This window comes from Monomorium pharaonis, chromosome 6 (assembly GCF_013373865.1).
Source record: "Monomorium pharaonis isolate MP-MQ-018 chromosome 6, ASM1337386v2, whole genome shotgun sequence".
Classification (NCBI taxonomy): domain Eukaryota; kingdom Metazoa; phylum Arthropoda; class Insecta; order Hymenoptera; family Formicidae; genus Monomorium; species Monomorium pharaonis.
This window is the reverse complement of record NC_050472.1, coordinates 6,586,602-6,611,784: the sequence shown is the minus strand read 5'-3', so window position 1 is coordinate 6,611,784 and position 25,183 is coordinate 6,586,602. Positions and strand designations below refer to the sequence as shown.

Genomic DNA, 25,183 nt, shown 5'->3' with positions numbered 1-25,183 from the left:
TGAAAATGCTTTATGGCTTCTGTAATTTTATGTGCTTCCACCTTTACGTGGAAAATATCAGTCCATGAGACTGCATCCGTACAAGTGTGTCCAAGAAGTGAGACAGAAACTAGTTCTGTCTCATACCTACAAATACGGCCGCTCATGCGCATTATAAGGAAAAGTTATGAAATGAGACAGAAAACTAGTTCTGTCTCATTTCATCTCAAGTCATGTTCTACCTATCCTTGTCGCACATATGTTGGACACAGTTTCGACATACGGACGGTATACGCTATTCCGCTTCCATTGGTATAAGTTCTAAGTAACTGACATACATATAACCTTATAATTACTTTTGTATTCGTGTACGAGCTTTTAAACAAATGTGACAAAGTATTATCTTCGTTTATACAAAGAAAAAGCTTTGTCTTTTTGCGATAGCTAAGAATTGACACAACGGTTATAATAGCTGTAAAAAATTTTTAAGTTATTTAGATTAAAAATATTTAAGAATTTTGATTCTCGCATAAAAGATATGGATTTAATGGAAAATCATAAATATTTAATCCTAGAGTATCTCATCGGTGTGCCTGTCCTAAGAAAACGGAATAAAAAAATGTTATATAAAATTATTTAATTTTTATTGCAAGTTTAAGGAACTATTAGATTTTTACTTTTGGGATCTCACAGCCTCAATAGAAATTCACCCTAATATCATTCGAACTTTTCTATGTTGGTATTCCTGCGTCACACGACTCGCGCTGAGCACATCGCACGAAAGAACTTTGTGGTTAACTTTTACAAATGGCGACCTACGGTGGAACACGCCGTGTCGTATAACCCGCGACACTGGTCCGGCCTGTTTTTGTCGTTTAAATAAACGTTGTATTGTAAACGACCGGCGCGACGTGTTTGTTCGTACGAAAAACGATCTTTGACGTGAGATAGATTCGATAATCTCGTACTAACAAGTCCGTAATAATGGGAAACGTGATGGCCGCCTCTGCACCTCCTCCGCCGCCACCTCCGCCACCGGGTCCTGGACTAATGCCGAATTTAGGGAAACCGGATCCGTCTACGGATGTCTATGTGCCTACCGAGACGTCCGGCCAAATGGAGAACCCGGGTACCATCGAGGATCTGCACAAAAAGTGTAAAGGTATTTCATCAGAGTGTACGTCACGACCCTTCGAGTACTCTCTGCTTTCTCTTTGTACTGACTCCTTGTGTTTCTCTATTTTATCACAGAAAACTTCCTAGTACATTATTCCTTTGATCATCAATAATTGACACGTTTCGTGCTATGCCAGTTTTTAGATTCATTTGTCCACACGAAACCACAAAATCCACAAAATCTTTATTTGTGCTTATTATGTTTCTCAAGTAAAATGTATATTTCTTAATAATTAAAAAATATAAAAGTTATATAAAGAAGAATTTATTAATATTATAATTATATATTCAAGCATGAAATCAGAAATTATTTTATAATTACGTTTCTTTTTATATTAAACAGCCAGAATAAAAAGTTTAAATTAAGATTCCAGGTACTTACATAGCATGAAATGTGTTACTATATAATTTTCTTTATTTGAATGGTTTTTTTTACATTATCTTCATTATGTTTATATTTTTTAAAATTCTATTCCATAATTTCTAATCAGTTACTCTTTGTCATTTTTTGGCACTGATCATATTCTACACAAAATAATTGTACACGATCAAAATATTCTACACAAATATATTGTACATAAAAAAATGGTACGTGGAAAAACTATGCACAAGAATTATTCTTGAATTAAAAATTGCACACGGATATATTGTATATAGAAAAACTGTCCACTATACTGTGTGCAATTTTTAATTCAAAAATAATTCTTGTGCACAGTTTTTCTATGTACAATTTTTTGTGTACAATATATTTATATAGAATATTCTGATTGTATACAATTATTCTGTGTAGAATATGATCAGTGCCCATTTTTTAAAGTCCTAAGTTATAATAATTATGTATGTTTATATTACATAGAAGAGATTGATTACATTTATATTTTACAGATATATTTCCTATAAATTTTGAAGGAGCAAAACTGGTAGTCAATAAAGGATTGAGTAATCATTTTCATATTTCACATACTATTAACATGAGTTCTGTCATACAATCTGGATACAGGTAAATCAGTGTAGATGAAAATATCTTTAATATATATATATATATATATAATATAAAAGTATAATTAAAAAGATATTTATAGGTATATTTTCCTAATCTTTTTTGTATAAAATAAATTTATATAATATATTATCCGATTTTTTCCAGATTTGGTGCAACTTATGTTGGTACAAAACAGATTTCCCCTACAGAAGCGTATCCAATATTATTGGGTGACATTGACCCAACTGGAAATCTTAATGCCAACATTCTTCATCAATTTGGCTCAAGACTCAAAGGAAAATTGGCGACGCAAGTGCAAAGAAACAAATTTACCGCTGTTCAAATGACAGCTGATTATCGAGGGGATATGTATACCTGTTCATTAACACTAGGCAATCCAGATATACTTAATTGCTCTGGTAGGTTGATAATATGAAAAATATTGTGTTAAGATAAGATATGTTGTATCTATGCATTAATTATTGTATAAATATATTTTTCAGGTGTTCTCGTTTTACATTATCTTCAAAGCTTGACACCATCACTTGCATTGGGTGGTGAACTTGCATACCAACGTGGACCTGGCTTGCCAGGTGGCCAAGTTGCATTACTATCCGCTGCAGGAAGATATACGAATGGTGACTCTACATTCAGCGGTAGCATTAGTAAGTGATTGTTACTGTACTGATAAACTTATATAATTTTAATGTTTTTTTCAAAATAAATGTTTTCTAAGGTCCATCCGCTTGTCACCTTTGTTTCCATCAAAGAGCTAGTCAACAATTACAAGTGGGTGTGGAGTTAGAAATTAATGCACGAATGCAAGAATCAACGGCAACAATCGCCTATCAAGTCGATTTACCCAAAGCAGATTTAGTGTTTAAAGGTGTGTGTGTGTATGTGTGTGCTCAAAATCACCTCACATACATATACTTTTATTTAATTTACAAATTTCTATTTAATTTCTATTGTATTACAGGTAGCGTAGATACGACTTGGACGGTGGGAGCGGTTTTAGAAAAAAGATTACAACCGTTGCCATTCTCATTCGCGCTCAGTGGTATGCTCAATCACAGCAAGCAACAATTTAGATTAGGTTGTGGGCTAATTATCGGTTAAATACGATAAGCAACTATGCAATTTTCAAGATGCGGATCCAAAGCAAATCGGGACTATTCTTTACGTGCAGTCAAACGATTACGTAATCTTAGGATATACGTCATATCATCTTTTTGCCTTCAATGGTTCTCAGGGCATATTGTTTTGTTATAAAGTCAATTTATGTTAAAACGATCGTATTTGATTAAAAATATTATCTACAAAGACCATAAATTTCCAAATTGAATTTCTCGTTTTAATATACTGTTTGTTTTTCTTTTTTCTGTCTTCAATGCTTTATTATGAGGATATTTATAACTTTTTAAAATAATGTCCTGACCATTATAAAATTTTTGTGAATGAATCATTAAAGCATGAACAAAATTAATATAATTTTTTATACTGTCAACATTTTGAACAAATACTAAAAATAATGCATTAATTTTCTATTTTCCATCAGTTATAACAATCAGATATTAAAACTAATAGTTGAAAATGTGTAAATGTAATTGTGACAAATTTTTTTGAAACAAAAACATTGAAAAAGAATGGACTCAATTTTTATTTGTTACATTAATTCTACTAAATTGAAAATGTTATTAATGTCCCTTAATTAAATATATAGAAATATCTTATAAAGGTTATTGAATATTAAATTTGCCATGTGGTGTTATTTTCCAAACGTATTAGTAAATTTCCTGAGATTTTCTCATTTGTAACATAGAAATACCTATGTGACTTTATCTTTAATAATATGTATCTTTAGCATTTACCTGAGTAATAACTAGTTACAAATGTAATGCATTTATCATGTAAAGATTTTATATTTTATATGTTATATAAAAATTGCTGTGTTCATTAATTTGATATAAGTCTCATGTTGAAAATTGCAATTTATGAAATAACAAATGATTTGTGAACGTTTATATATTTAAACTTTTAATCCAATAATTATTGTTAGAAAAAAATTATTGTAAATATGTCATACATACAAATACGACGTTGTTATGTGCCAGAATTACAATATAATAGTTTGAAGGTAATATCCGCTTGGTATTTATGATTCGGCGTATGTCCCACTGTAAATTATAAATGCGTAATATTTCTTAAAAAATTGCTGACAAAAATTTTCTGTAACGCATGTTCTCGTATAAGCTATTTCGATGATGATGTAAAATCTGTTTAAAAATAAGGATATGTATTACTCCCGGTTTGAAGATGTGGCCGCAGGAAGGATCCAAGGTTTTTACTCTTTAATCTGTTTGTACACAATTTTATTGTAAGTACGACAGAATAAAGTTGTACATTGTTGAACAAAATCAGTATTTGTAGAAACATTCTTGATCATTATAGTCTTTATATTATTAAAAAACGATATTTCTTTGAGTACATAATGTGTTTTCTCCTAATCGAACAAGTCGATTTCTTGAAGTATGTAGCTGCGAGTTTATTTCCTGGAGAAAACAATAAGCAATTAGCACGAAGATCGTTAAAAGCTCATAGTGAATCGTCTATATGGTGTGCGTGTAAAATGTAAGCAGTCAAACCGAGAGTGACGTGGAAGAAGAACTTAAATGAGAAACTTTTATCTCTTCCACATTTTTCTCTCTTCTCTTAAATCGACATTTTTTAAATAAGCATAACTTAAAAACGAATATTTTTGAATATTAGTATCATTCATATGGTGATAAAATTTGGTGAAAAATTTTGTCTTTGCAATAACAGATGCAGAAAGTAGAAGTAATGATTAGTATTTTTTATTGCATGTTAATTATTAATGTATTAATATTATAATTTACAATTACTTATTACACACAGATGCTCGCGCGCGGGTGTAACATTACTCTATTTTACAGATTTTTAAATAATTTTTTGTTCAAGTAAAGACATATCGTCTTTACGATTATTTAGATAAAACATGCTAATTTTAAATGAGAAACTTCTATTTCTTTCACGTCTTTTATACTTAATTTTTTACATATTTAAATTTTTATAAGAGAAGTTGATTATCTAATTTTCAATGCAAATTCGAATTGCTTGTATTTCGAGTTATTTCAATTTCAAAATATTTTGATTTCCCGCGCATCTCAGCCGCCATGGCAGTTTCCGCGAAGCGTCGGTTCGAAACACGTAAGGCAAAATCGCTCCGCGATGTATCGTGAATTTTTTCGTTACGAGTACACGGTGAACGCGGATTTGTGTCGGGAGTGTCGATTAAAGCAACAAGCGATTGTCAGAATACATATAGTTACGAAGATTTTCGTAATTACTGCCGTTTCGTGACGCTGCTTCATGGCTCTTCGAAATGTGGTTATGGTCTCAGTGAGTACAAATTTCGATGACATAGGTACGCGAAAATGACCTTTATGTTTTTTTTTAAAGAATTGCTCTTACTTTTTATTAGACGTAGCATGTTCATAGAAGCCAGATCATCATAATTGCGAGTGCCTACACTGCCTACTGCACCTAATGTAAAATTCGCCGCTGAGCACGGTATTTCACATCAATACGATATACAACAATACGAATTGTCGAATGAACGAGACAATTTTTCAAGTGAACTCCATGCGACCGTAACCGTTTCCGCATTAGTAGTGTACAGCGGTAAAAAGGTGAACATACGATAGATCTATCAAATAAACTTCGTGCGACTATATGAGATATATATATATATATATATATATAACATGACGCGTCGATAAAAATACAAACATGCAATTGTATCAACAAATAAGTTTTGTAATTTTATAATATTTATTATAATATTATATAAAACAAAAATTTTCCACAGACTAGTGCACATGTCATAATAAGATAATCAACATTTTATGAATTACAATAATTTGTAATATGTATAACGTCAGTGCAATACAGATAACAGATTAGGTAAGAAATTCTGGATGTATGTAAATACATACAAAGCAAAATAGATTTTATCTAACTGTTATCTGTATTGCACTGACGTTATGTTACAAATTATTGTATATATAGGTTGAGTTTTTAAAAACTTTTTAATTAATTGTTTGAAATAATTCTTTTTACTCATTAAAAAGGCTTTATGTGACTCCTACTTAAAACATGTAATGTGTAAGCTTTTTGCCTAAATTACAAAATGTGCAAACCTTTTTGTTTAATATGTATATGTAAAGTTTATAATTAATTAAAAGAAGACATACATTTTATTTTATTTGAAAAATATACTATTTCTTCATATTTTTATTACCGTATGATTTGTTTTTTATCGATGTTAACATTATCTTAAATTAAAAATACTTGAAGAACAAAAACTTTATGATAGATTAACCTTAGTCTGACTTTTTATATGTGTGGACCATTCCCTAGTTATTTAGAATGACAGAAGAATGTGGAGGATTTTACGAACATATATCAATTTTTCTACACTAATTTATTTCTACTTTTAGGAAAGAAACTGAAAAATTAGCAGAAAAAAGGGAAAAACCGGTTTTTTCTGAATCTTTAAAACTATAAATTTATTGAGTAACATCTATGTAACGTTTGTTTTTCAACCTATATTTTACAATTTTTTGGAGAGAAATGTAAATCTTGAAAATATTTAATTAAATTATTTATAAAATTTATTTTATACTCGGTTATGTTTTATCAAAACTAAACATGATTAAATAGTATATATAATTGAGATAATTAAAATAAGACATATGTATAACAGAGATAATAATAATTGTAACATTTTTTTATTTCCAGATAAAGCTGTAAGCGTATATTTAGCTAGTGCACAACAACCGGTGAGTGAAATCCATTTATTTATATTTTATTACGCAATCAATTGTTCTTATCATTATTAATGTCCGAAATCTTATGATGTATCAATTACAACAATAATTATAACAATTTTGCGCTTCTAATCGACAGAATAAAAATTAACGAATGTTCTCATTTAGTAATATAGTACCACAATATTATGAGCCGGATAAAATTTTAATGATTATTATACTATATTTACACATAGTCAGGAGTAAATTTTAAAACTTGTTGCATGACCATTTAATTTAGGTGCACGTTTGCTGCATTCGGTGGAAAATTCGCTATTCGAGGTAGAGCGTCAAAAATACCTCGACGAAATACCTGCGTATACACAAATACCATATAGACCAATAATAATCAATTGGCGGATGAATGAATGAACGAACGATCGATTATAAGAACGGGCAAATGAATGGACAGGCTTGTCCTTGACAGCCGAGTATCTGTAACCTGGCACTCTCGAAACAGTCGCCAAGCCGTTTGCTTACGCTTCGGCTTCGCCGACCCTGTAAACACTCTTCCCTCCCTTTATGTACCGCAGGCCTCCGCTCTACGTGTATAATATATTCTCTTTCAATTTTGTTTCATTATTTAGAATACGTCGGAAGTCCAAAACCCTATAAAGGGTTGGAATAAGATCAAGACTTCCGAGTTGTTTCAACGCACAATGGGCAATATACCTTTAAGATTTTTTAATAACATATACAGTGTAATATATTTTAATATCCTCAAACCGTAATAATAATTTTTTTTGTCATAGAAAGACATATTTTGTACAAAATACTATTTGGATTTTAGGTTTCGAGTTGTCCGTGCTTCAAAATTTGTCGTGTCCCAACAGGAAACATTCGGGCACGAATAGCGCGACGATTGACTGACGGGCTGATCGAACCGATCACAGCCGATCGAAGATCATTCCCTCATGAGAAGCGCGATGGAGCGTTCTAATAGGAGCGCAGTGAAAAATTGCATTCCCGCGCGTATAAATTCCAACGGGTCACAAACGGGTATAATGTGTACAGCAGAGAAACACACGAAAGCCCGGCCTCGGCGCGTCTGGAAAAGTAGAAGGGGTAAGGAGGTGGTCACTAGCCGGCCCCCTGTCCCCCCCTCGCACTGATAAGGAAAACGCCGCGGGTAGATGGGCATAGAACTCGCGCGCGATAATAACCACCGTGCCGCGCCGCGTAGCGATTTTACTACTCCCATACTTTTCCCTGGCATGATTCGCGCTGCTCCTACCACCGCGGCACTCCGCGACACAAGGCACCGACTCTCCCCCTCTTTAGCTGCCACTCCGCTCGCGATCACAGCTCGAATTGGTCGTTCTCTCTCTTTTTTTCTGCCCCTCTCTCTCTCTTTATCTATCTCTCTTTCTCTCTCTCTCCCCGTTCTATTTTACTCTATTACTTCTTTTTCTTCTCTCTTTCTCTCTCTCTCTCTGTTTCTCTCTTGCAACTCGTTCCCGTCCTACTCTTCGACCTATTCACTCCCCCTCTTCGTCTTTCCTGGTCTGCGCGCTCGTTCTCGCGGTATCTTCGTCTCGCCTTCGTTTACTCGGGTAACTCGCTAGCAAACTCGCATCGCCTCGGCCATCCGCGGAGGCCAGCCGCAATTGCTCGCTCATTTTCCGTCTCCCTCGTTCGCTCTCCTTTCTCTTTTCCCTTTTTGTTTTGTAGCTCCGTCTTTTCCAGCTCCGTTCCTCTACCTCTCGCACCGTCTCTCTTCCTCCTCTTGCTCCGTTTGCTCTATGTACATAATATACACGAGCCTCGCTCCCGTTCATAGAGCAGTGGCGCGAGTTCTCGTACAGCCAGCAAAAGTCCGGATCTTGATTTTCGTCTGGTCGCCGCCGATCGCGGTGCACGCACAGCATCCTCTAATCGCTCTTCCCCGATTCTTCCCGCGTGCGCGGAAATCGAAAGGAACGGCACGTGATCCTTCGTGAGGTGAGAATGTCGTAGCCGCGGTCATCATCAACCCTCGCCGAGTAAAAAAAAAAAACGGTGCCCAGGTCTCTCTCTTACAGTGCGAATTCCAGATCGCAAGGCAGCTGTCAAAGCGAGAAGCGAGAGATCGACCGAGCGAACGGACGTACGGAGGGATTAGCACCAAGTTTTGATCGTCGGGAGGACGACGGACGAGCGGTCGCGAGATGAAGAGGAGGAGCGACGACGACGGCGGCAAACCCGTGGCCAAGTATCGGCATCGAGAGTACGGTGAGTACTCCACTTGCACTTTTCGCGAGCCCCGCGCGCCTTCTTATCGGCGAGAGAGCGTTTTCCGAGGGTGGGTTTTCCTTGAGCTCTTTTTCGATCGATCTCGAAGGCAAGGCAAGCGCCTCCGAACGTTGCTTTGAGAGTGCATAAAGTATACACGGTGTGTCACTAAGCCAGCTCAACTGAGCCGGTGGTCCGCGAGTCACTGGAGGCCAGGGGCCGGTCGTGAAGGATGTATATATGTTGGATATCAGAGTGATAACGCTGCCCCTAGTTTTGCGATAACGCTCGCCGGTATATGCATACTACTGGTGGCTTGATACAGCCACCAGTTGCATTCGGCTCCGTTGCATCCGTCCCGCGAGTGTCCTTCCGATATCGTATACGGCGTTACGCTGATGAAGGAAACTCGCGACACGCAATTCCGCGATTGTTATTTTAAAATCACTTAGAAATATGTATACAATGATTGTCTCCTTGATATTATGATTTTACATACCTAAAATGAAAACTTTTGTGCTGAACAAAAGCGTTTTTTACAGTCGCTCGAACTATTTAAATATAACAAAAATTGTTTAAAAGTCATGTTCCTTTACATTTTTTTTATTCTGAATTACACGTTTTTGGTTGCAGTTTGATGTGGACGTTAGTTCAGAGTAATGTAAAGATTTCGTTCTTAATCCTGGTAATAGGAATCTGGATTAAAAAAACGCTCGTCGCATAGTTGTTTAATTGCTTTGCTTAAAAAATACCAAAACAATGTTGTACGTGTTTTCTCTTTAGCTATTGTATATTCCTCGAAAACCGTCATAATTAATTTTTTATATTTACATTTATTCTTTAATTTATCTTTAAATTTATATTTTAATAATATTAAGTTTACATTTAATTATCAGATTAGCTTTATTAAATATAAGGTATGCATTTATTAGGTTGACTTTGTCGAAAAAATTACAAGCTTTTTAAATAAAGAAAACACGTTTTCTTGCCAAATTGTTTTTTTAAGAACTAAAGGAAAAACTTTGAGAGATATTTTATTACATTTTTTGACAAATTAAAATCGGTTTTGTAGACTCAAAATTTTTATATGGAATTTATTATGATAATGCAACCGCATTTTTTAATAATTAGAGTCATAATGATTGTTAAGCATTTTTTGTCATCGTCCTGTGCGGACGTGATGACCGTTTATGATCAACTATATTTATTTGCGGTTTGTGGTGGACAATTATGTCACGTAATGATCCGACTATCGATTATATCAATACCGCATAGCCATTATTAATAAAGATAACAAACCACAGCTTGATTCAGGTTGATGCTGCCAATTGTGAAACGTAATCCCTCAATTATTTCGAATGTCATGTAAAAAATATGTCGGAATGTGCGCCTCTTCACTAAACTCTGCAAGTTGCTACGTACCGGTAACGTTGCATAAATATTTATGCATAATTCTTACATATGATAAAATACAGTTTGCATTCATCTACATATTTTATTTTAATACAGTGCTCCAAAAACATTGTTTTCTTTCTTGACGAGCTCGCTTGCGCAAAAAAAAAAATAGAAAATTTTGTAACATCATGCCTGATATTTCGGCTGACGATATCATAAGGAGTCTATTAGTCCATTTTATATTTAAAAGACAGGCGCATTGTTAGTACCTGTAACGGTCACTTTGACCATTCCCTCGAATGGTTGAATTTTATCGGCTCGATCGTCAGGGTCGCCATTATTTCTATTTAAACACTTGCTCGCTGCGTCACATGTCTCCTGAGTCACTCCGGCGCGTGTCATTTCATGATGTTTGAAGACGAGCCGTCACTTTCGAGTGCCCTTTGATTCAGAGGAATTTCACGTTCGCAATGTACCTGTCGCAATGTTTTCTTTTTACTTTCTTTTACACTCAAAAGAAATAAATACCGCAACATAAGAAGAACAGATAATTGACTTCCCTTTTTCGATATGTAAAAAATAACGAAAGCATTTTCTAACAATCACTTGTAGATTTGATATTGAGGACATATGACAAAGTACGCGTTTTAAAATCTTCATAATTGGCTTGCTTGGTTTATTATTGGGTGGCAATGATTAGAATTTATTATTTTATCATATACAATGCTAAGAAGAGATTTGGTTTACAATATTACCTTATCTACATATCCATCCACACCATATCAATTTACTTGGTTTAACTTGCCTAGGCGTCTAAATTCTTTTTCACTATCGCTTATCCCTAATTCACAGTATTTTCGGATTTATTTACTATTGCCATTTTCTTAATATATATTTAACTTTTTAGCCGCAATAATTTAACATTTAACATTTTTACATTTTTATAGTTAACATTTATTACTTATACATTGGAAGTCACAACACATACAAATACAACTACATCCCGGATTCTATTTCATGACCTATTCTTTTCTTTTACTTTTTTCTCCTTCTTCGTTCATAATTTCCTAAGTACATTCGCTTTAACTGGCTCTAACTTCTCATGATACATTTCCTTATATTTATTGGGGGGGAGGGCAATGATACTTTCATAAATTTCGTAATTCTTGATTATAAGCATATGTTTGCATGGACTGCTTGGAATATTAATGAACGAGAGATTATTATGCGTTGATCGCGGTACCGTGTCGGGATTCTATGAGTCACACGTGCGTCTATACAAATGGACCGTTTGCTTTTAATACCACAATATAGTAAGACAAACTATGGCCCATTCGTTCGGCCCTCTATTCGCTAACAAAACTATCGGAACGTTGACGATTTCTTCTTTATTCATCAATATCCATATTTTGTCAATTTGCAACTCTCGTTTTCATACCCTATGTCGATAATAAAATGATGATGTTTATTTTCGTCAACACAATTAAACTAAAATCCTTTATTAATTCAAGAATTTACAACGTTTCGACCTTATTTTTGGATTCTTTTCAAGTAACAAAGAGAGCATTCCGCTTTTTTGTCAAAACGTGGTAATTTTTTAAACTTTTACATTTTTAAAATTTTATATTTTTGAAATTTTTAATAAAGGACTTTAGCCAGTTGTGTTGACAAGAAGAAACCTTTTTTATTATTGATAATAATCACAATAAGATATAATATTTCTGTTGATTATGTTTAAATATTGCATCACGTATACTAAACTTTACACTCTTGCCAAAAATTCAATAAATGCTCAAACAAATTTTTGTATCGTTGAGTTAATACGCCATTGGTTCCTGCAAACGAATGCTAAGAGAAAGAGAGAAGAGATAACAAAAATAATATTTTATATGAAGAAGGTGAAGTTCGAAAGATCTTATCGCGTCGAGTCAGGCGATTTCGTACGTTTATTTCGTAACTGTCTTTGCGTAAATACGTCGAAAGTGCAAAATGTCAAGTCGTTTCCATGCGAGATGTTTTTACAGTTTCGATCGGATAAAAGTTTCAAAAGAAGCATTTTGTTTTTTGTGTGAAAACCTTAATTTTTTTTTCGTAAATTTTAATTTTTTTAAATATGAATAATACACATTTATTTGTTTTTGATAATTGAACATTTGACAACTTGATATTAATTTTTGTGTTAAAATTACGCGAACGAGACGTCGCGTTTTTCTGCCGGTTAAGTAAAGAAGGAAATATACGGTCATATTTAGTATTAAAAATGAAGCGCAAAAATTGCTCTGTAATTGGAAGCGCTTAAACTTCAATGGCAAATAATTACAATGGCCGATAATTGCACGACTGACCCCAATGCTTATTTAAAACTATGGTTCGAGTTCGAACTTAAAGAGGGATGGAATTTTTCGAGGAATTGTATATATAAATAGACATCGGAAAAATATTCAAAGACGGTCCCAATCGTTCTCGTTGTCTATCGAGTTGCCTTCGTCGAAGGCCTGGATTCACCGTACAGTCGGGTACTTGTGCCTACGTCGGGTTCAACGTGGCGAGGTCACGGTGCCGCACAAAAGTCATGGTTCACGTAAACCGATGTACATTAAATCATCGCCATCGTCGTATCAATAGTAGTCGTTGCCGTCATCCTCCCGCCGCGTTGCTTTCGTTCGCTGAATTGACATATATAGAAAGTAAACCATATAATTCAGTTTTTCTCGTCATCTTTACTCAAAAAAGTTGCAGTTGAAGATAACGTTCAAAATTTCGATAAGAATAAATTCACAAGAGACGTGCTATAATTAGTTTTGTATAATATTCTGGACCAAATTATCTGAAACTGAGTTATTTTGTTGAATCAATGGTAAAAGGAATAACGGGCTGATCGAGTTACGCGATTCAAGCCGTATATTCAAATTGTAACTTTGTGTCGGATTATAATTAACATTGCTCGATAGCCGACCACAGAACATTCTTCGTCATAACCGCTATTCACGCCTCAATCCTGGATGGAATTTATGATCTTCTTTGCGTCGCGTGACATTTATCCTCTTGATCTCAGCATGCGCGACACAGATCAATTTGTATATTTGAGTTTGGCTAGATTTAAAAAAAAAAAGTTACACAAAATCTTTACTGCGATTGGTGTCGATAATAAAGACTTAAAAATTATGTATTTAATATAGGAGGAGAAGAAGGATTGAACTAATATTGTATGGGCGGATATAGCGCAGACCACATCCGCGTATACTAAATTAAACAGCGACTACGCGGAATATCATCAACGAAATTTCTGCGTAATGTCTCTTGCTTTACATTTACGACCATTAAATATTTTCAACGTATTAAAGAAATTACAATTTTACACAAGTTTATGATATATACACTGAGAAAAAAATATTGTTAATTTGACAAACATTTTCAACTAAATTAAAATTTTGTTAGTTTGAGGATTAACTTAAATGCACAAATTTCAATTCAAGTATTTATATAGTTAATTGAAATATATAAATACTTGAATGGACAAAATTTAATTCAGTTGGATAATTTAATGAAATTAACGACATTTTTTTCTCAGTGTAAGTGTACACACATGTTTTTATATTGGAAAGAAAAAGATGTAGAGATATCTCGAGATATTGACAGGTCAAGGTATTTGTACATATAGTCGGTGAAAATCTAGCATACATATAAACTGAAAAAAAAGTAATATATCCAATAAGATATGTAGTTGCGGGCTGCCAACTACATATACAATACAATAATATATGCTGTTGCAGTATCAACATTGTACTTGCATTAACAGTAAATATTATTGTATTAAGTGTTTTATGTAGTTGGCAGCCCGTAATTGCATATGTTATTGGCTATATTACTTTTTTTGTGTAGATATATGAGAGATATATAAAAATATATCGTATACATCTCGTGTACCAGAATGTATATATCTCGGAAACATTTTTAGTGAAAACAGTGTGAAAATTTTAGGAATTTTCCTAATAGCTATTTTTAGCTTTCTGTTATTAGAGGGTCTGGTCAAATTTTAGACTCAAGATTTATCTGATAACTTTTTTTAGAACCATGAACATAAACGATATATTTTCCTTTTGGGATATGTTAATATTGAGACTTTCCATACTTTTTCCTTACCTTGTATATTTATTATTAATAATCAAGTATGATAAAATTTTGCAAATTTTCTCGTACTTTATCAAACTCCAGGAAGAAAAACAATTATTAATACAAATAGTAATTACAGAATAAGCGCATTTTTAATCTTCAGATAAGTTAAATTACTGATTCGGTTACTTTTGGGATAAACAGCTAGTCTTGCGCTGCGATAATAATTTTTTATCAACATTAAAATTCCTCTCTCGTTAGACAACATCATTAACCCGGATGAGAAGTATATGCACTAGTGTGTTATTGGTCCTTATCATCGCGTACATTTTATCGCCTCCTCCGGTCTGGTAACGCTTGCAATTTTACACGTATATCATATGTTACTGAACGGATAACGTAACATATCTCTCGTAATTACCGAATAACTGATATGCGTTTCTATCATAATTATTGAGCGAGTCAAACGAGTTATCGTGGTGTTATGTTGTTAGAATATTCGTGTAAATAAAAATTAATCTAATAATAATTGTCCGATTGTGCTTAGCCGCAAAATGTGATTCACTGATAATCGATCTGCTATTTTGCCTTTCTGCAGATATACATATGTATATGTATACAATATTACATTTGTATACACGATATTAACAATTAATTAACTAATTTGCGTATGATTGTTTATAATTTCAACAGTAACAAGATTTTAATATTTTATTATATATACACTACCACTAAAAAACAATTGGTTATTTTATCTTTTTCAATCAAATGATGGGAATTACCGCGGAAAAGAAATACAAAAAGTATAAGAACAAAGAAATATAAATACGCAAAGTAGGTAAATACTTTTGAGCGTGGTATACTTATGCATTAATATATTTGTATAGTACTCGTAAGTGATGATTTAGAGATTTTAGAGAATGTTGCTAAAAATAATTAAGAGATTTTTTTTTTTTGTTAAAATGGAATGAAGTAACTTAATATAAGCTGTAGAGATTTATAATTCATGCTTTCTGTAAACTGCTCTACAAACTGTGAAAGTTCCAAGTCCATTTACGTTATCGGATGTTTTACAACCAAGACAGTCTTACGTCACGGTCATAGTACATCACAATAATCATGTCATCTATCCGAATTTCATGCTTTTTCTGGTCTCTACGCAGTAATAAAGATTCTCATTTTCATGTTGTCATAGTCGGTATTGTTCAATAATGATACCGATTTAATCAATCACATTTTGACGTATTAATTAAACTAAATTTTATCCATAAATTTCAAAAATATATATAAAATCTTAATAATAATTATTATCATTATAGTAAAACTAAATAAAACTTGGAATTTTGTAAATTAATTCACATTAAATTACAATTATAAATGTTAATTTGATTGTGCAGTATTTTATTGGGACATGATTCGGAAACATTATTTATTTTAAAGTATTGTGGTAATTAATATTACTGTGAACATTGAGGCCGTTGGAAGATAATAGGGAAGATGAGTTTATGAGGTGGAGAATAGCCGCGGATGCTCCAAAATGGCCGCTACGGTAGAAGGCGTATGTCTCATTATGAGGATCAAGTTCTTTCCATTATAGTTAGCTCTGTCTTCATTTAAATTTGCTTATTAAACTCTCGCCTTTATTTCTATCTCAATTCATTAATTAGTAAGCATTTTGCAAGTTGTTTGTATGCTATTTGTTATAAATATATTACAAGTTATATTACAATTTAGAATTATATTGATGGTTATTTAAGTCAAATTTTTGGAAATTTAATTTTACTATTATTTTACGATTATTAAATTATTTCAAGTAATTGTGATAATTTTTTAATGTTGGACAAAAATATTTTTTTATTCAAATCAATTACTAATTTTATGTAATGTTTATGTATATTTATATTAATTTTTTTGCTGTGTAACTGGAAATGTGCAATTGGTTATTTATTAATTCTTTAAAATTTAAGTATTAAATATCACTAATATCATATTATGTTTGAAAGTATGATTACATATTATTAAAAAAATTATAATACATCGACTATGCCATGCGTACCTCTTTGTTAAAGTAATCTCATTTATTATGAATGCCACATTCTTTTAACCCTATTCTATCCCTTATTGTAAATTATGCTTGTTTTGTTATCTTTCTACGATGCACTATTGCACTTGTCAAACTACAGGTAGTAACTGGTAGTTGTCTGTCCGTCATAATTCGAAAACGAAGAAAGATAAATCTACTTTACTTAAGACTGTGAAATTGTTTTTCAGTAAGAAAAATCTCAGAAATAGAGTCAACGTTCAGACAATACCCATGCATAATCACATGAATTTTCTGAGAAAAAGCATTAAAGGGAAGTTAATCCTGTATTAGTTCAGAAGATACTGCAGAGAATTTTTGTGTGGTTATGTAATTTTTAAATGCACTCTGGACAGTAAGTAGTCTTAAAAGATATTTTAAACAGAAATCTTCAAAATTTAACATGTTTAAATGTAACACGTGGACAAGTGTCCAAGTACAAAGTAAGTTTAAGGTATAAAGATAAGGCGTTTATTTTATTTAATAATTCTCTCTGGATAAAAAAAAATTTGCATATTTTGAAGTTTAGAAAAATGAAACCGTGCCATTAGATTAAAATTATAATTTCATGGAAAGAATTGATATAGAGAAAATTGATATTTTGTAAAGAGTTAATTAATATTTTGACAGCTACGTCGGAGTCACGTCATTTAGTTCAAGGAATCGATTTACCATATGGAAATTCGACGTTGCTCGTTACGTAAGTTAATACGGTTGAGCTATCGGCGACGAATACTAAGAAGTAATTCACACAAGCTTTTTTTTATTCTCCATTTTAATATTTTTTTTTAGCTAAACACAATTTATAAATGAAGTATAATACAAAATAATAATCATACGCAATATAGAAATACGTGTAATTCGTAAAAAGAAGAATTAATTTCAATGGTTTTGATTTTTCTAAGTAATATAGCAATTTTTTAAATATAATTATTTTTAATTTTGATTATATTAAGAATTATATTAAGATTTGAAGAGTTTATTCCTGAGGAAGGAGGGGAGGAGGGAAAATAAAAATGATTCACAAATAGGAAAACTAATTTAACAAGATTTAATAATCATGTTTAATTATAAAGTTCACTTATTATAAATACAAATTTGAAGTAAATAAAAGACGAATTTTAGAATTTCAGAATTTCAACTCTGACATTCAGAAAACTGTTAATCGAAATGTGAATTAATATATATAACAATTCATAGTTAAATTGAAAATACGAGAATGTTATGAAGGGGTGGAGGGGAGGAGGGAGAGAAAGAGAGAGAAAGAATACCGAAAGGCTTGTGTCACGACGAGATTGTTTCGCACCGCAGGTAGTCGGCACTGTTACGTCATTTAGGGCCGACGGTAGGCATTGTTTTCGAGTTTCCTGAAACGGCACCGCGTGCAGGAGTTCGTGCAAGTACAAAACGTCTTGGGCCGTCGCATTTAACGATACAGCGACCGCGAGCTGCGTGCAAGCCGGCATACTGAGTGCCGCCGGAAAGTTCCGTGGAACACTATTGTCATGCGATTATTTCAAAATATTATTTTACTATATTTCAAATTTTCACTTAAAACATTTCATTGTATCCCGTTCTGTTTTGCGACATTTAACTCCTTGGTATATAGCATATATAATATAAATAATTTATGAAAAATCTAGATGCAAAATATGCAGCCTTTCCCACCCAAGGTTATCACATAGCTATATTTAACGACTTGCCCGTCTATAATCGATGCTTAGTAATATAACATTTCATAAGCATTTAGAGTTGCAAATCGACAAATACATGCAAAAACGCTGTAAAAAAGATGAAACTTGTAAATGTGGATTCTAACTGAATTGCTACAAAAATAACTAATGTCGTTTTGCGAAGCAAAAATGACAATGTAATTGCTTTATATATATATTTTTTCCAAATTTCGAAATTAAAAAAAATTATTTTTAATTAATTCTATTTAAATTTGTTCATCGCGTGGCAGGTGGATGAAAAAAAACCTCATTTTACCGCGCGTTATTTATTCCTTCTGTGCGACAGCAAAATATTGTTACTTTAATTGCTAATATGAATGACGATAAGCTGGCTGTTTCGCAATACAGACCGAGACGATAGTTCAAGAAAGAAACGTAACCGTGTCCGCTTGATCTTTAGCGAAAATATATTTCGACCGATATGTTTTGCTTAGCGAACCACTTCCTTCAACGCGGCGTGACTTCCGTCGATTCGTTTCCGTTGCAACATCGCATTTTTCCCGCTTAATATCTGACTGATAGCAGTAACATTAGCGACATTAATAAAACGACACACCGTATCTCGTATTTTCATCGGTGACACCGAGGGATTGCATTTCCGACATTTTTATTAAATAAGGAGTGACGTCGTTTTGATTAATTCATCAGGCGGGAAGAGACAAAAGGGGGAGAAGAAAACTTTTCGCGGTTTCGTTCGTGCACCATAATCTCAACAGAAAAGAAATCCACACGTGTAATCGCGGTTTCACAGACTCGGCAATTTCACCGGGAAGCAAATCGGTGGCACAATTCAGAGACACGTTTCTCGCTTTCGCAATCGCTCCGGGCATCGTATACGTGCCATTATGCGTCTCCCCGTGCACTTCCTCCCACCTCGAGATCGCGTCCTCGGCGTCCCCCGACCGGAAGTCAGCCTCCGCGCGGACGGACTTCCGCGGCCGTACCGGTCTCCGAATTCTTCGACGCGTAACGCGAACGCGTAGAGGAGGATTACTAATAAGCGAGAGAGGAAAGCACTTCTATTAGAGGCGGTCCAGTGTACTCGGCGTACTGTACTCGTCTGCGACTCTCGCGGTGACTGATTTCACGAAATGCCGAGTGCGTGATAATGCACACACAGAGAACGACTAAACGCCGACGATATCTTGGCTTGTGCACTGGGTTTTATCTTGGCCGGCGTGCCGCGCGAAATGGTGGGTGGCTCTCTATCGGGCCCCGGTGTACCAGCCCGCGAGCGATAGGACTTATCTCGTGATATACCGGTGCCTGACAAAACCTGGTTTGAGCCGCGCGCGTTATGAGCACACCCGCGATCGGGACTATACTTTACCAATTCCGCGTGCGGTGCGTGCATCCTCGAGCCACGAACACAGCAGTGCGCGTGGAAATCACCGGGGAAGTCCCCCCCCCAAAAAATGTTATCGATTCTCAAACGTTGATGTACATTTTCTTTATTCTTGTGAAAAAAAGAACCTTTTGTGGTATCTATGATTGAACCTCTCAAACCGAGGAGGTCGTCTATTAAAAAATATTGCCTGAGGGGTCACTGAAAAAGAAATGTCAAAGTATAGAGTCAAATATTTCTTGTGACGTTTCCTTCAATATTTATTTGTAAAAAAATATATTAGTGAAAGTGAAATATACATTTCTATGAGATATTTTGCAAAATATACTTCTGAAATATAATTCGTAATAATAAAATATATTTTATTTAAAGACATAACATCCAATGTGCGTACAAAAAATTAATGATTTATTTGATAGAAATAAAATTTGATTTTGTACTATTTAAATAAATTATTTATTAGAAAAAAATATTTGAAACTTTTTTATGGGAAATAATGTATATTTTACTTCAAAAATCTTAAGAAACCAGTTAATAAGAAGAACGAAATAAAGAATGTATTTCGTAGAAATATGTATTTTGTTTTCACAAATAATTTTTTTTAATAAAAATAAATATGAAATGAAGAAAACGTCGCAAGAAATATTTGGTTCTTAATACTTCGACATTTTTTTCTCAGTGTATGACAGGCCATAAGAATCTCAGGTAGACCAACCTGAGGTCACTTTTATCGCGTTTTAACGTCAAACCGTGCAATACAAAATAGATGTCAAATATAAGATCAGTTTACTGCCCGAGTTCTTTGTTTAATTTAACATCTTTTCGTCAAAAAAGGCATTAATTATATTCGATTTGAATTAAAGACTAAAGTCAATTATTTTGTAAATAGATAACTCTAGTAGTTGCTTTTAATCAACGTTTTCTTGTAATCATATAGATTGTGGATGAATATAAACTGATTGATATTGATGTTATGAATGCAAATGGGTTAAGGCTTTTCTCAGTCATCTTTATTTTGCTTATGTTGACTGTCGAGTAAATCGCGAGTAAGAAACATTCTTATCAATTAACTTCGAAAAAATTCGTATTTTTGCGCATATATTTCTACAAAAGATGCCTCATTTTTTAGATGTATAGTTATTAATGAAAAAAACTAATGTATATAAATCTCCATTAATAGGGAACATTTTCAGCTTTATTGAAAAATCTTTAATCAGAAAATGCAAAACAATATTTTTTGGATGTTCTATCATTATCGCAATCAAAATAACAATATTTTTTTATTGACCTGGCGAAAAATATCACGCAGCAAGTCGGTTTTAGAATGCATACAAGATAAAAGAGAATAAGATGAGTTATGGATAAGAACGAATTATCGTTATCGTTGTCAGCTTCGATTTTCAGAGACTCGCCAGATTTCGGCCTTTCAAATGAGTCACCGTCTATTCTTTAACAGATGAAAAAAACCCTAAGGAAAACTGATTAACTAGTGTAGCTATCTTTTTAAATTTTAGTCGAAGATTTCGGCTTTTTGATCGAATTTCAACAGAAGAGTACAAATTGATAATCTTTTTCTTTTAATTTAAATAATTTGGATAATAGATTGATCTCTAATGATTTCAATGAAATCGTAAACCCGCATTTGAAATTGTGGCCAAATTGCGACAAAAATTGGATTGGGTTAAGTTAACAAAAAATTTTGGGGTGCAGAGGAACGGATCAATATTTGTACTAGTTTACGCAAAACAAAATCTTTTTTTTGTTACTATTATTTACATAAATTCTTTTTTGAAAATGTACATATTTATGAAATTTTTCTTACAATTTTTTAATGAATTACGAGCGCCGACTAAAACTTTTTGAAGGCCATTCAAAGGATGATCTTGGCAACATATTTCAAGGTCAGAGTCATTGTAGATGGCTTTCTACATATGCATCTTTACCACACCCAAAAAAATTTTTTGCTGATATAGACAGATTTTTTGATGTTACAACCAAAATGTATCGCTAATTTTTGTATCTGCTAGAATTTTGGCTGTCATGTATAAAATTTCGCTTCTGTCAATTAGGCTGATTAAGTACAATATATAATACATATCACAGTATTTACTAATTAATTTTTACACACATATAATTTTTATTGAAGTTGCAACATTTTTTTGAGTGCAAAAAATATAATATTTACTTTATTATAAAAGAATAATATTCAATTATTAAAAGAATAATATTTTCCCGTTGAAGATAAAAGGAAACGATATGCTTTTAGTAATAAAATATATTTCTTTAACGCGGCATATAAAGTGTAATAAAAAATATAATTTTAGTGGTATTTAACATATTATTAGATTAACAGGAAAATATATAATCGTATATATAATGTATATTGCAAATGAACAAAACATAGTAATTCACAGTAAAATATAAGAAGAGAAAGAAAGGTTTGTATGTGTTTGAAATTCAAAATGTCAGAAGAGATTTCAATTGCTTAATATAGGTCATTTTTTAATTTTAAATTAATGTTACCATTTTTACGTCTTTTCAACTATTTTACACGAGACAAGTGCCTCGTTATGGCGCCGCACCCATTAGTCCCGGCTATCATTTCTTTTTGTTGGCCTGACGAAAAATTTCACAGAGCCAATCGATTTGCAGGATGCATTTTAGAAGAGAAAAAAAAACGAACCTAATAAGACGTATGGATGACAGATTATATGGATATTATTGTTCAGATAAGAATCTTCGGGTTCCGACACCCGATACTCGATTCTCCATACTGATCCTCTTTGTTTATCTGCGGATCGCGTATGCGCCCATAAGTAAACGTCTTGCAATCAATCCCTCTACCCTTTTCTTTACAGAAGCTTTGTGGATCACTTTTTAGTTTAGACATTCCGATCACTTCTAGTCTCGACATTCCAGTCACCGTGATGACTAACGCATTTTTCTCATGCGACTATATATATATATATATATGACAAACAGGTATTCTCTAAAATAAAGGGGAATCAATGTCTTAAGTTAGTGAATAGTCTGATTTCAATGCTATACTTACGACTTTATATCAATTAGTAATATATGTATTGTCTTTCAGTGATAATACACTGCCGTAGTGTAAATAAGAGTTAGTGCAAAACAGTGAATATCACTGATCATAACAGTTATAGCACAGTAAATTAACATCAAGATTTCGGTTTTAGAGAATATACTGAAAGATTTATAACAACGATTGTATAACAGTTTAACAATTAACTAATTTTAGTGATTGTTTTTTTAATTTTCTCAGTAAAGGGATTTTTACACAAAACAAAAATCTTTTGTTTATACTGCATAGTGGGAGAAAAGGTACTCATTTTGAACAAAAATTCTTGGACGGTTTAATAGTTAACCAATTTTAATGATTGTTTTTTTAATTTTTTCAGTAAAGAATAATTTATAACAAGAAAATTTTGTAAAAAATTCAAGTTGATTTACATATTAATTTAATTCAAAATAATTTACATATTAATAGTTTAAAAGTAAACCGTCAGGGATTTGTACACAAAACAAAAATCTTCTGTTTTTCTCGTGTGACGTAGAGAAAGAAATATCGATAAAGTAATGTATATTACTTTGTATATTACTCTGAAAATGTATAATTATATATTATATATTTTTAACTATAAATATAATATAAAGCACTAATTTATTGTATTTTCTTCAAAAAGGCGATAATAAAAGTCAAGGAAGTCATTTATAGAGATGCTTTATGGCTAAGGCTGCGTTTCTTTCTCGATATTCCTTGACAAATTTAAGGAATCACTTGACATTTTATTCACAAAGAGTGTGATCCACTTGACGTTTTAAATGCTTCGAAGCATTTTTTGGTTAACCTTTACAATCCCGGAAGCCATCATAGTGACGCGAGAGAAAGGTCAGCATTTTCACTATTCAACCCAATGACATTGATAAACAAGTAATAAAAACAAAAAAGCGGTCAAAAACGTGTTTTAAGGTCGCAAAATTATTTGTTCTGATTGACCTATAAAAAAAGTTTCAAAGCAGTATCAAGTATATCGTATTTAAACTTCAAATACACTTTTCTAATTAATTCTATATTGAAAAAATGACTTCTTAAAAAGAAACAATTCTTAAAACTTTTACGGAAGATTTGCATTGTTCTCTGTTATTATTGCAAAAAAAAATAATTGTATGTACAATTCACGAGAAAAAAAAGGAAAGTTAATAAGCTGAGAGCCACTGTCGACTTGCAACTAGTTCAGATAAGGTATCGCTCGGCGGTCGTAGCGCGCGATAGTGCTTCGCAGTGCGGCCCCGATGTAACGCATCGCCACGCATTTATGATTCCTACAAATGCATGCAGACATTTATGCGTCTTCTATAGGCATAAACGTGCTCGTATGCAGATTAGAAGGGGAAAAAAAGACTGAAAAAAGGATGCGTATAGAGAATTAGGTGAGCTTGTCGCCCGAAACGTTCTCTTGATGTTGCCTAATGTTTTAATCAATTATATCACAATTGCATTTTCCATCAAAGACGTTCGTACCATGAGAAGAAAAGTAATTAATTTGATTAAATTTTTTAACTTGATTAAATTTTTTCAGTTCCAGTATTTACTCATTTAACTTAAATACATTAATTAATTGAACTTCCATTCAAGTATTTACATTTTTAACCGAAATACTTAAATAGTCGAATAAAAATTTAATCTCGAGTTGAAAAATTTAATCAAATTAACAACTCTTTTTTCTCAGTGTATTTTCATACGTTATACGATGTAACTTATTAATCTTTAACATTTTTGAAAAAACTTACGAAAAATTTGGTTTAAAAAATCAATTTGAAAAATTAAATTTAAATTCTTTATAATAAAATATATTTCGTAGCGATATCGTATAATTTGTTACAAATTAAAAATTATCACAATTTAATTCAATTAACAGGAAACTGTGTGTCACATTATTTGTATGTACATCTTATGGTTTACACACAAGAGCTTAAGTCTACGGAAACGTTAAAGATCGCCGATAAGAGATCGTAGACACCGCGTAAGAATGTCGAACTTTCTTAGTCATTTTAGCAGTGATATGGTCCTTACGTTAGAATGATAATCGCAGCGTGTCGAGTAGTACGAGAGCGTAGTATAACTCGCGTTGTTGATAGGGTAATCTCTTGTGGCAGAGATTAGCCAAGGACGTGGAGATAAACTTCTGTATTGTTAACACCCCTTCTCTGCACCTTGGCACGATGCAGGCTCACACTTTCGTTCCGTAATACAATTCC

At 32.9% G+C, this 25,183-nt stretch overlaps 2 protein-coding genes across 3 annotated transcripts in view; both read left to right on the top strand.

The window, feature by feature from the left end:
* The first annotated feature begins 738 nt into the window (after window positions 1–738).
* Window positions 739–3,602, top strand: LOC105834993 (mitochondrial import receptor subunit TOM40 homolog 1). Its single transcript, XM_028190936.2, has 6 exons — window positions 739–1,141; window positions 2,041–2,155; window positions 2,303–2,556; window positions 2,641–2,802; window positions 2,874–3,023; window positions 3,117–3,602. Exons 1-6 carry the CDS (start codon window positions 964–966, stop codon window positions 3,254–3,256), a joined length of 999 nt encoding a protein of 332 aa, XP_028046737.1. The 5' UTR covers window positions 739–963; the 3' UTR covers window positions 3,257–3,602.
* Window positions 3,603–3,772: 170 nt separating this feature from the next.
* LOC105834989 (box A-binding factor) overlaps window positions 3,773–25,183 on the top strand; it is a 77,988-nt gene continuing 56,577 nt past the window's right edge. For both annotated transcript variants that reach the window (XM_012677893.3, XM_012677892.3), the window contains exons 1-2: window positions 3,773–5,847; window positions 6,959–9,237. In XM_012677893.3, the coding sequence (XP_012533347.2) occupies window positions 9,174–9,237 (64 nt within the window). In that variant the 5' untranslated portion in view covers window positions 3,773–5,847; window positions 6,959–9,173. The remainder of the gene's footprint in view (window positions 5,848–6,958; window positions 9,238–25,183) is intronic.

Bases quoted from the DNA above. Each gene is read 5' to 3' on its own strand.
- LOC105834993 (XM_028190936.2), top strand. From the start codon at position 964: ATGGGAAACGTGATGGCCGCCTCTGCACCTCCTCCGCCGCCACCTCCG. The intron at 2,557-2,640 runs GTAGGTTGATAA...TATATTTTTCAG, and splicing joins AGATATACTTAATTGCTCTG to GTGTTCTCGTTTTACATTAT. The intron at 3,024-3,116 runs GTGTGTGTGTGT...ATTGTATTACAG, and splicing joins AGCAGATTTAGTGTTTAAAG to GTAGCGTAGATACGACTTGG.